The sequence below is a fragment of the Centroberyx gerrardi genome, chromosome 1 (genome assembly GCF_048128805.1).
Source record: "Centroberyx gerrardi isolate f3 chromosome 1, fCenGer3.hap1.cur.20231027, whole genome shotgun sequence".
Classification (NCBI taxonomy): Eukaryota; Metazoa; Chordata; class Actinopteri; order Beryciformes; family Berycidae; genus Centroberyx; species Centroberyx gerrardi.
In genome coordinates, this window is record NC_135997.1 from 14,412,327 (window position 1) to 14,425,414 (window position 13,088).

The following is a 13,088-nucleotide window of genomic DNA, read 5'->3' on the forward strand; positions in this document are numbered from 1 at the left end:
ATACAAACATTGTTTCACTTTCTCCTTTTGAAAAATTGTTACCTTTTAATTTTCATCCAGCTGTCAGTAGGTTGCATAATTAACAACTATTATTAGAATGACTTACATGGAGAAAGAAGAGACTAGTAAGGCTAGTAAAATAATACAAGGTTATTACAAATGATCTTGGAAAACTTGGAAATTCCTTTATCCTCTTTTGATATCAAAATCCTCATTTTTCTCTGGCACAATTAAAAGCCATGGGGCTATTTTTTCTTTTTAAGTTTAATGCTATGCACAAAGTTCATTTTGAAATCTTGAAAGTCTTTGAAAAAATTCAACTGTAGGAGATCCAGATCAAATACAAAAGTTTCATTACCACTGACATGTAGGAAGTCAAATTAGGTCCTGAAATTATATTAAATTAAACCCAGCAGACTTGGTTGCAGTGTTCACCGTAGCGCATTATGAATGTAATATGAATGTGTTGTATTATTGAAAAGGCCCTTCAAGCAGACAGAATCAGCTTTCTGAGCTGGGTGTGCTTATTGGTGTGTTTTTGGGAAGCGTCAAGATCATATTAGCATAGAGAACCTCACTGACTGAATGAACACTTTCAATTTAGAGTGTCATTGAGATGTGGTAAGTTGAAGTAGTGTTCAAAATACAAAAGCAAGAACAGTTGGAAAGTTAAAAATAGTACAGAATTAAAATTTGATAAATTGATTTGAAGTGAGTGTGTTTTTTTTGTTGTTTTTTTTTACGATGTATCAATGTATGTCATGTGTATGAATGCATACTGTGGATTTTTGAAGAGAACAACCATGACACAAGTAAAAATAAGACAACTGTCTCATGGAAATTTCCCTCAAAATGCATATAATACAATGCATACATTGTTTGCCTAGAGGTTAGAGAAGTCAGTTAATGATCAAAAGATTTCCAGGAATGGGTATAAACTGGTCTGCCAGTGTCAGTCCACTTCATAAATGCTGCTTGAGCAAGGCAGTATGTATTCCCAGAACTACAACAGTTCAGGACTACAGCTGTACTTGGTTCAAATGTATTTCTTAGGTTGCAAACTTGAACACTGAAAGCTTGATTTATTTTTTCTGACACAAACAACAGGTTTTGCAGAGCCCTAGGTGTGCAATGCTCCAAGTCAGAACTTGCAGCAAGTTAATAGGTCAGTCAGTGCATACAGACAAGCAAAGAAGAAAAGAAATCATTCTCTAGCTCAGTGATCCAATTAAGGTATTTCCTATAATATTTAAGTAGAGTTGACATCAATGCGTCTTAGCAAGACATAATGTTTTCCTTTAAATTGGGGTTGAAAGTTGTGTCAGCATACTTTTACATTTTGAGTGGACCTTGATCTCTAGCTCTAGGACATGTAGAAATATTTTTTATTGAATATTTCGCATACTGATAATCAGAGCACCAAATAGCTCCAAAGATAGACTGGACTGTATGAGAGCAAATGGAAAGTGGTTCTTTTTTTTTATTTATTTACTTTTTGGCATTTTTACCATACCTTATCTTACCTTAGCCGGATCTGAAGCCAGGATGTCACGTCTACTTGGTACGTGCCTTAGCCCCCTGAGCCATCAGGACAATCCAAGGGAGGCCTGGTCCTTAGCCCCACCTATTATACATTATCCTTCACTCCAATGTGTTGGGAGGTGAAGCTGCCTATAAATAATATCTCCATTCCCAGACCAAAAATTAGTGTTCATATCTTATCAAATTTATATATTCATGTATTTTCACCACACAGTTTTAGCCACATGGTGGCATTGCAGCACAGAGAGAACTGCATTGTGGGTTTTGATGTGATGGACTTTGCACTATAGATTTTAGAACATCTCTTTTGGGCCATACATTGCCCTGGGGTTTAACATGTTCCTAGTTTAACATTTTTAAGTGCACATGTCTGGAGGTGTCATTAGGGACACCTAGTCTTGTGAGATGAGGTCAGTACTGGAGCTTAATGTGTTATGAAATGCAAAGAAATAATGAAAAGTAGCTGAGATAAGATTGCTGTCCATACTGCATAATTGCACAATGTAATACCATAGATGTAAAGCAGCATCTTTTTTCTGTTTGGGTGTTTTGGCCATGGGTAAAGAGGTTGTAAAGACAAAAAATTCTTTATCACTATGGCTTGCTAGAAATGTAATAAATCCAAAAATTAGCATGTCGACTGCTTAAAGAAAAGTCAGCATTTGCTATAATTTGTAGCTATACCAGTGCCATGAACTTTGAGACATGCTTATCATCACTATTTACATAGTCCTGGACATGCTCAGCCAGGCATCCATACCACCTGACATAATATTACATGACGTTTCTCACCTGTGATAAAAAGTAAGAGTTGCCTTTTGTTGTCTTTTGTCATTGTTGTTGTTGTTAGAGTCGTCTAAGAGTTCTCTCCCTCATAAGTATATGGCCAGTGTGCATGGAACACTCCAAACAACCAGCTTGGTTGCACAAAAAGTCTAAAAATCCTGCGCTAAACAAGAAAAGTAGGATGTTGCATCTCTAATTGACTCCCAGTTTGTCATCCAGATGGTGATGAGGCGTTAGTGACAGATGCTCGTCCCCAGACACTCAAATGATCTGGCATCTCCAACAGCTCCTCTGAGGCTCTGAACTCGCTGTAACACCAGCCTTCATCTCCTTCATTAGCTCCGTTTGGGAATTTGCACATGGCTACTCACATCCAACAGTAACCCCATTCTCCTCAGTCTAATCAGCTGAGACATGCATTGTTTGTCAGCAATCAGGTTGAGAGTGGTGATGCTAATTTCTAAACACGCATTCATCTTTTGATAAATCTTTTAGTTTAGACCAACATGTCAATGTTTTGACAATATTGAGAACTTGTTCTTGACCCATATGAAGCACAAAAATAAATAATCAGTATGGAACATTTCTAAGGTATAAGTATGATTATCCAATGTAATCAGAAAAAGCCCGCACACTGACAAAAACTATTGAGGCTCATTGGATGCAAAAATAGATGATTTATTTACATAGTGAAAAAAAGTGACTAGGTGAGAAAAAAGGTGAATGTTTCGGTCCTCAGACCATCATCAGCACTACTTCCATGTTTTTCATGCTGGCTCTAAATAGGCAACCAGCCTATTAGCAGTAGCCAATAGGAATGAGGCTGATGGGTGGAATCAATCAGTCAATCAGCCCATTAGCCATATTGTGGCCAAGAGGCCTACAAGGAAATACACACAACCCATACAAAAATATATATACAGATAATCATAGATTAAGAATAGATCAAACATTGTTATACTATCTACTAAGAAGAAATAGGTTGGCTTATAGAAGAATGTCAGATACAAATCACATACAGGACTTATTCCATAAATACATATTGCAATAGGCAGCTGTACAAGTATACAAAATAATCTATGACAAATCCACAAGGATGGAGGGCACGGCTACAGAATAAGGCCCTGGGGAGAGAGAGAGTCAAGGCGTTACAGAAAGCAGGAGAGAGACAACTCTTCATTAAGACCCTCTGGATGTAGTGTCTTCATATAGAAAATCCATTTACATTCAGATTTAAGCAGTCTCTGATCAACATCGCCCCCTCTACGTGTTTTAGAAATCTGTTGAATGACACAAAATGAGAGTGTTGAGACAGGATGACTGGCTTCATGAAAATGTCTAGCAACGGATGATTTAACATCAATTCTCCGTATAGCACTTTGGTGTTCTATGATGCGTGTCTTTACAGGCCTGTTTGTTTTTCCTATGTATTGCAGCCCACATGGACATGAGAGAAGGTATATGACTCCAGCAGATGTGCATGTGAGGCATTGTCTAATGTCATAGGTCTTAGAAGTGGTATGACTGGTAAAAGTGCTTGTTCTCTTAGAGTTCTCACATGCCGTACAGTTGCGACAAAGAAAGAAACCAGTCATCCCGTCCAAATGCCTCTGGACAGGAACAGATTGGATGGAGGTGTCCGCACGTACAAGAAAGTCTCTTATATTCCTAGCTCTGTAGTGAGAAAAGAGAGGAGGATCAGAGAACAATTTCTTACAAACAGGATACAGATAGAATATCCCAGTGTTTTCTAACAATGCCCTTGATATCCTCACTAAGAGGAGAATAGATAGTAGCACAAACGCATGAATGTTTCTTTACAGATCCCCGATTTCCAGACTGGCTGACATCCATAAGTATGATTATCACATGTTCATAGAGGGAAAACAACATGATGCAATACAGTATGCAAACAAAATAAAACACAAGAAAACAAAACAATACACAAGACACAAAATAGTATGTTCAACTAACAACAGTCGCGATGACTATTCCTATAAATTCACTGTACGTTGCAAATTAAGTAATTCTTGTTCGGATTCTGATTCAAGTACCTGATTTTGAATTACCTGGATGACTAGAACAACATTTACACTGGCAGAAATAGGATGTCTGGGTTGAATGATGACATCTCTATCGCTGACCTGGGTCACTCGTCCTATAGCTGGGCTCGCTATTTATAATGTGTGGAGAGAGTTTAGGAGATGAATGTGATGAGATTAAGTCTAAGGCCAGTTTAAATTCAAGGCAAGTCTCAAGTTTAAGGCAACTCTCTCTTGTAGAAACATCCTTTATTCAGAAGTGAGCTTCTGTCATGCTGACAGTCAGGTAACTGAAGACTGGAGAGAGGGAGAGGAAGCTGTGGTCCTTGCTACAGATGACAGTTGTAACACATAAATGTGTCATTTTGCTGTAGTGATAAATTAGATGTTTTTTGCTTCTTTTTTTCAAACATCCATAACTACACTGAGCATGACACGTTGTTTGATTTATATACTCAGCAGAGCTCCACCTCATCTATCACTACCCAGACCCATTAACCAGCGGTAATGTGATCCACTGTAAGTTTAACTGAGACTATTACACTTTGCTTATTGGGCACTTGCCTTTTCTTAAGGGAACAATTTTGCTGATGATATAAACCAATGAATGACACAGGTGTCATTCTTGGAAATTGTCAAGAAATTGTATAATTCCCCTTCCACAATCCACCAGCTGTGAATTTATTCAAATACAGTGAAAAGACCCCTCTGAGCACAAAACCTTCACTGAAAATCCCATCATGTGTTGTATACCTAATCTTAAACCAGGTGTGTGTGTTACAATTACGCAGTAACGCATTGATTGGAAAGCTTTCCTAATTTTCATTGGTAAAGAATTTTTACTCAGTTTGTAAAATTCATGCTATATGGTCAATATGCACCAATGCAAGGAGAGATAAAACATCAATTTTGAAGTAAATTGCTGTTCTTCATGAAACTGTAGCCCCTCCTACAGTATGGTGGATTTGATCAGGATACATGGACATTGTATTCCATTTCGTACGTTATTGGTTTGACAAAATGAAAAGTAGAAGGTTTGTAGAACACTGATGAGCCATTCTATGAGCCACAATTTAGTACTTCAGACGTCCTGGGCACTTTCTCTTGGCAGTTGCTAAAGCAGAGTTAGGAAGTAACTTACTGAAGACATCACAGTGTAGACGTGGTGAAGACCAGAAGATTTATATATTGCTAACTTGATCCAATGCAACCTTGCTCAAAATCAAGGCATGTGTGGCTTATGGAGGTTTTTGCATGACACTGTCACATGACTGCTTCCGCACAGCGCACATTAGTGCACTTTATTCAATCAAGCAATAACCTTACAAGACACGGCAATTTGTTAAGGTAGAATGATATGCTCTATGCTAGACACTATTACACCATACAAACTCTAAGCATTTAAATGGCAAAAACTGGCTATTCTTTTTAATATTTTCTACAATTTTTGTTGTCTTTCTTTTTGCTTTGCTATTGATTGATTGGTTGATTGATTACAGTGTTTTACAAGACAGGACAGAGGCTAAATTGACCTCACTTTTTCTATGACCACAACAGATGTGGTCATTGGATTCAAAACCTCCTATGAAGTGTACAAAAATATCTGTGTGCACTGCTGTGTCTATCATTGCATAAATGAAATTAATAATATACATCTATATCATCAAACTGATTTGCATTTGAGTTTGATATAAATTGCAAATTCCTTCCAATTTCAAGTGAGGAGCCCAACTAAAAGCATGCTTGGGCCCTTCAAACTTTAGAGCCAGCCCTGTAGACCCGTGTTTTATTTCAACTGAATCTCTGTTGTCAAAACAATGTACCTGATATTGTGATGAGAGGAATATATCAACAATAAGATCACACACACAACAAAGGGCACATCCTTAAGCTCACCTACAGTATATTTCAAACAATTTCTGAAACTGCACCTCGACCATATTTACATCAAGTTACGAATATAAAAATTCTACAGTAGTATTACTACTTTTTGAATAAAGTAATATTAACTATTAACCTTGATAAGTTGTCCAGTGGGAACAGTAACCTTAGTAAAACAGCTATAGGTTCATCTCTACAACTTGATAACAAGTCATTGGCTCCCTTTGGGCCAATTAGTAACAATTTATATAGATGTGCTGTATGTGAAAAAGGTTAGTTCATTTTGTAGATCTATTAGGTAATCCTTTGGTATTTGTAGGTCGGTTGATTGTACAAATGATGCAGTCACCCTGTGGGTCAATCAATAAATAAATGAATTTTAGGAGTAAAATTGTTAACCCAATCAACAAAAAATGGTGGAAAATCCAATGCGGCATACTTTGATGGTCCCAGAGGCAAAGGTAGCTGGGTATGTGCACCAGATATCATGTCATTTGAACTTTCAGTGTGGGAGATGTGACTGGTTATTAAAATGTATAATTTTGATGTATAATTACAGTGGTGTTTCATTGTAGCTGCCCCAACCATTCCCCCAAGTTTTGTCAGCGGTGTTTGAGGTATCACCTCATACATACATATGAACCTATGAACCTATGAACGTACATATGAGCCACCAGACAGTGACCAGTGTGCAATTAATACAATACTGCAGTTAATACAACACTGTACATGTGTGCCGTGCTGCAATAATTCCCTGGTACAGATGATTAATTGATATTACAAAATAAATTTAAAAAATAACAGGAGCATTCTTTCCCTGCGGAGATGCTAGAAGAGATGGGTCAAATAAGTGGGAGAACAAGCATGTCAATTAGGGAAGACTAGCAGCCGTGAAGCTCAGGGTCTGTTACACAGGGACTCCAGAGATGTGGTCGGCTTTGACAACACCCAGGGGGGCTATTAGGCCAATAACAAATGGTTCCTGTGAACCTCCTGTGTTCTGTGTGCTGAAAAAGGTCAGAATAACTGTTGCCATCTCTTAAAAGAAGAGTCCTGAGGGTGGAGCTCCCAACGTCAGGAAGGTGTTACTGCGGAAGAGAAGAACTCTGTGTGTGCGGTCTGTTCTCTGACCATTTGTTTCCCATTCATGTGGCATTCATGGCACCATTTCCCAATTGCCAGTAGTCCAACATTGTGATAAAAAGTTCGAATGAGGTATCTGACTCAGCCTACAACTCTGCGGTGTCTTGCCTTTCAGGGGCCATGTATCTACATAAGTATTTACTTAGATGTGGAGTAGCGGCGCGCTAATGAAGAAAAAGACTTTACCACCCACTGACACGATTCAAAAGGAGCTTTGTTATACAAACACACAATGTTGAGATTTTCTTCCTGATAGAGCAGAGATATACAGCAGGCTATTTAAGAAAATTGGATAGAAAATTGTTTGATAACTACTGAGGTACACAGTGCGAACATTGAACCAACATAACATCAAGGCTGTTTTCCATGCTTTCTCAAAAAGAGACGGAATTCAATTCTGTGACTGGACTTAACTTGTGTGAAACTAGTGTGTGACTTGTGTGGAACTGTTTATCACTATCACCTAAACCACTGATCAATACACAGAGCATGTATTTAAGAAACATAATTCATAAGTCATGTTACCTTCTGCTGTTCATAGTAGCAATAGCTAACACACCAACTCACATCATGACCTGAACTATCCTAAATAGCCTATTAAGTTAGCTAGCTAGCTTAGGTGTTACGATCATTTTGAAGATGTGTTTTAGGATTTATTGTTTGCAAAAGCCAACAACCTACGTTTTCTACTCTGAACAGTTACTGGAAATAGGATTCATTGGGGAGTCATCCATATTGCTTCCCTCACACTCATGTTTACAAAAATAAAGGTTTACATTAAGAAACAAAGGGGTTCAATTAAAAAAAATGACATAGTCATTAAATATGCACTTGTGATTTTATATCTTTCAGTATTATTTGCCATATGCACTGGTTTTCAGCTTAAAAAGTAGTTTAGTGTCTATTTTAGCAAAACTCAAAGCAGCTTTACACAACATTCTTGCTCCACAAAATCTTTCATCATGGCATCATCGTTTTAACAAAGTTGGTCTTCATCAGGTGATAGAGGTGGATCTGCATATCACTTTGATTTACACTGTGTTCCCCCTTTAAGTAAGTTTGGCCATGGTCAGATTTTGACTGTGTAGTGAATGTGGTTCCGTACAGATGGAGAATGTCACGTATGACATGATATGATTTTCTGAGCATACCTTGTTTTCCATGCCACATCATGCATTTTGTTCTAAATTAATATATTCCTCTGCTGGTCAGCTCAGTATGGTTTACTGTTTATATAACTCAATAAAACAAGAATGCAATAAAACACGTAAGCCTCATGTAGCTAAAATACATTTTATTCTTGCTTTCAATTCACAATTATTACAATATTCAGAGTCCTAAATAGTTTTCCTCACACTCACATAGCATACTATAATGAAATGTAAAGAAATGTTTTACATCAAGGCACAAGACAGCCATAGTCATTGAAGGTGTTGTTGGTAGCGCTGACATGGATGTGACTTGGTCTCTAGTCCGATGCTCTGCTGCTGACACAGGTCAAAGGACATGAACACAGATCAGAAGAAGCACTGGGCTTCAGGCCAAGACAGACAACAAAATTCATTCTCATTCCTGCTTGCACAGGAAAATATCCAAAGTCTTCTCCATTGCCCTACAACGATGGTCTTTATTTTTTCTAGCAGTGTTGCCAATGCTAGGTATTTCTCTGTTTTTAAGTTAGAGCATAGAGCAACAATGAATACTGGCAACTGGTAGTCTGAAAGCAAGATATCAGTCCAAGTGTATGCAGGATATTTTTTTTGAATGACGCTCTCATTTCCAAGTTTTTGTAGGTGGATGATGATGCAGTGTTGTCACTTGAAGGAGGCACTCTGTGCTGGAAAGGCAAAGAGAGGAGAGAGAACAAAAAGTGGGTTAAACTCAGTGTGCAGTGAATGGGTTTCTCCCAACTGTGTCGTGTGTTATGAAGGCAGCTGAAGTGCCACCAACCAGCAAGAGTCAAAACTCCTATATTGCCGTTTACAGACAACCCAAAGTGGGTGTAATAAAACACTTGCTGGGGGATGGGGGGGTGGGGGTGGACTATGGATCGGCCCCGGTCTGTCCCTCACACACAATACCTCAGACACTGCTAATTGGATTTTCACAAAACTTCAGGGAATGATGAGTCTCATTGCTCCTTTCCGGCATTTAAAAAATTACACTGATTAGTCTAAGGGGGGTCGCCACAGCATTTAATTGTCTGTGCGTCACGCACAATATTTTGGATGCCACTGATCGCATTTTAACAAAACTTAGTGGAGTGATGCATCTCATTGTTGTGTTCCGCCATTTTCAAAATTGCACCGCAACATTTAATTGTATTCTGTACGTCACACACAATTTAATGAATGGCACTTCCTCTTTCTCTGCCACATACAATCAAAAAACATGAGGTAACATATTTTTCAACTTATTGCCCCACTACAAGTCTGCATTATTTGTTGGGCACGACATGTTTACTGTTTACTTGTTTTTCTGTGAAAAAATACTCTTAAAAGATTTTAAGACTTTTTTAAGAAGTTGAATATTTTTGTAATGTATTAGTGTTAGTTATGTAATGTAATTGTACACGGCAGCAGACAGAGACATAAGTGAATCACAAATCTTTCAAATATTTTGCTCTGTTCTAGTGGAACCAGAGTTTCATCTTTTTTAAAAAGTTCTGTCTTTTTTGGTATCACCTTAAATGAACACAGTTCATTTAATGAACACAGTTCATTAAAGGTGTTACAAATAGGATTTTCTCATTAATATATCACAATGAAATTTGTTGTGCTGATGTCACATTTTTGTCACTGGGCTTCATGCATTCTTTTCATTCAATTTTGAGCTCACAGACTTAAAATCCTATAACACATGAAAAGCAGCTGTGAGGAAAAATAAAAGAGCAGGCCAAAATAAATGAACAGCATCAGTGGTCATTACCTCATTTCATTTGACAGTGACATATTTAGAGATAGATAGCCCTGCATGGCTTACATTTTATAGATAAAACTGGATTCTGTAGAAGACTACCTTAACAGCACTTTCCAAACCCGCTGCTTTAGAAACACCAAAGAGTTCAGATTCAAGTGTACTTGGTGTTTGAGAGAACTTAACTCTATGGTTTGACTGCTAAAACATTAATTCTCAGCTTGCACTGATTTAAAACACAGTCATGGTTTTTATTCACTCACTTGAATCTACAACTTACATAACAGACAAAGTTCCAATGAGACCGGCAATAATACTGATGTGAAAGTACTGAGTGCTACAGTACCATGTCTCTGCTGTGGGGCTCACATGGGGCCGTGTCTCCTCCGTCTGCCGAACGCTTTGGCTCCCACGTTGGTGGGGACGAAGTTGCTGTGGCCCATTCCCCCTGATCTACTCAGGAAGTCAGCCAGGCGGTGGGTCACACATGTGGCCGTGTTGCACGCCCGCTTCTGTGCCGTCACGTTGCTTGTAAGAGGGGAACAGACAGTTCACACAATTTATTAAGACATTCAAGATCTGTCATCCAGATGAATGATTGTCTTAAATACAGTAAAAAAAACTCAACAGCAGATCAACAACAGATTGAATACAAAGGACTTAAGCAGAGGGAAATATTCAGATAAATTAAGTGTGAATAACAGGCAATCATGCTTACCTTTTTAATTTTAATGATAATGTACGTTTTGACTCTTAACTGAATAAAAGAAAACCTTTCCTTGTATAAAAATATGTTTATTGTTGACGAAACAATCTCACTGTAAAGAAAAATTACAGTTTGGGGATTTTTTTTAAGCTGTCCTTATAGTTTTATTGCTTAAGTTGCGTACTATGAAGGAATATAATGACACACATTGCAAAGCAACTAAATCCTAAATTAATTTTTGCAATACAAGTTGATTTAAGCATGATTTCTAAATACTCAATTCTCTGTCAAAAAAGTAGATTCTAACAATGGGAAATTAAAGCAAGGACATTCCTCTGAAATTAGTCAGGCAAACAGGATCTGCATGCATCAGCAAGCTCATGTATGGATAGAGCTGGATGGATGAGCAAAGTTAACTAGGAGGGGACAGAGAGGAGATGGGCCATAAAATTGGGAGTTGGCAGAGGAGGTGGCCCCTCAAAACTCAATTGAACGAGTTGCCGAAGTTTGCATAGCGCTCAGATAGACTTCGCTTCTTGCCGGGCGTGCCTGCTCCCACGTCGGTGCGGGGATAGGTTTGCAGTTTGTGAATGTCCTGGGACAGTTTGCCTAGCACACAGGTGCTTAGGCCGGTGCAGCGCTTGGACACGGGTCTATCCAGACTGTTAGAGAGGGAGACAAACATGCAGAAACAGGCTTACAGCAACCATGGCATGCAGATACATTTGTCTCCTAAAATATCAATATTCACATGCTGGCATGTTTCCATAATGTCATGCATTTAAAGAAATACTTTTCATGAACCTTTCTAAAACATGCCACCAGGTCCAACAGGCATTATGAAGGTATTCTTGTCAACCAAAATACTGTAGTTGAATAGTCATAGTCATTTTTTTGTTTTTGTAATAACGTCTATCATGCATTTCATTCCTCTTGCAGTAGTATACTGTATATCATGCTCTCTTCCATTTCTCTGACTTATTTGACCAAGTGCATTCTGTTGCAGGCACATTCATAAAACAACTGAATGAATGAACGAATGAATAACTGCAGTCCATGCATTAAAGGATTATGAGAGAGAATAGATTTACATGAATTAAACTGTATACCTTGTTTCTTATAATAAACACCAAACTTGGAGCTGTTGAGGGCTTATTAACAAGTGTGTGTTATATTTTGCTTAATTGAAAGCAATGAGGTAAAATAGATAGATAGATAGATAGATAGATAGATAGATAGATAGATAGATGAAAACCATGCCCTTCAATACTAAAACCTGAAAACACTATTCAAACATTATTCCCTGAAAATGAAAATGGTAATTATTTCTTTAATTATCAGTGTTAAATGATGTCAAGATGAGAGCCATACCTGTTTTCTTCGGCTGTCTGTTGCTCTTGCTCCTCTGAGGTTATCTGCATGAACTCCTTGACAATAGCACTGAGTAACCTCCGGGCTTCATAGTTCGTTAGTGTGACTCCGTCTGACACGGACTCCTTACTGGTTCTGAAAATGCACAGTCGATTAGATTGATCACACTGGCTCTGCACCAACATTGGGTTAAAAATAGCACGGCTTGCCCAGATGAATGCCATTGCCTCCTTCTTCAGTAAGGGATACAAGCCAAACCCAAAACAATCAGATAAAATTGTTCCTTTTAAAAGCTGACAGGTAGCCAAATGGCACTTTATGTCCATATCAATATTGTGGTAAGACTGGCGATGAAGGTCTCTATGCGGAATATTAAAAACCCAGTGTGAAATATTACACACAAGAAATATTTTTTCTCTCAACACATTATTGTCTAATTAAGTTGGATTACTTCCAAATGAGATAAATAATGTGGATAGTTTGGGGCCTCTGAGAAAATTATATTAAATATATCTGATTAGTTATAGTGTGCAGAGAGGTTGGGTGGGGTGGGGATGAGCTCAAATGCTGCAAATTTCTTTCTCAAGGCAAAATAATGTGTTTTATTCTTCTCACCTGGACGGAGCTGCATGTGAGCTGTACATCTGACAAATGACCAGGGTATAGGCAAGGAGGAGAGTCGACAGCTTCAGCATGACCAT

The 13,088-nt window shown here is 38.1% G+C and overlaps 1 protein-coding gene across 1 annotated transcript; it reads right to left on the reverse strand.

Annotated features, from left to right (window-relative positions):
• Nucleotides 1-10,675: 10,675 nt before the first annotated feature.
• On the reverse strand, nt 10,676-13,088 carry calca (calcitonin/calcitonin-related polypeptide, alpha). Its single transcript, XM_071905068.1, has 3 exons — nt 13,003-13,088; nt 12,388-12,522; nt 10,676-10,838 (listed from the first exon to the last, which is right to left on the reverse strand). Exons 1-3 carry the CDS (start codon nt 13,086-13,088, stop codon nt 10,676-10,678), a joined length of 384 nt encoding a protein of 127 aa, XP_071761169.1.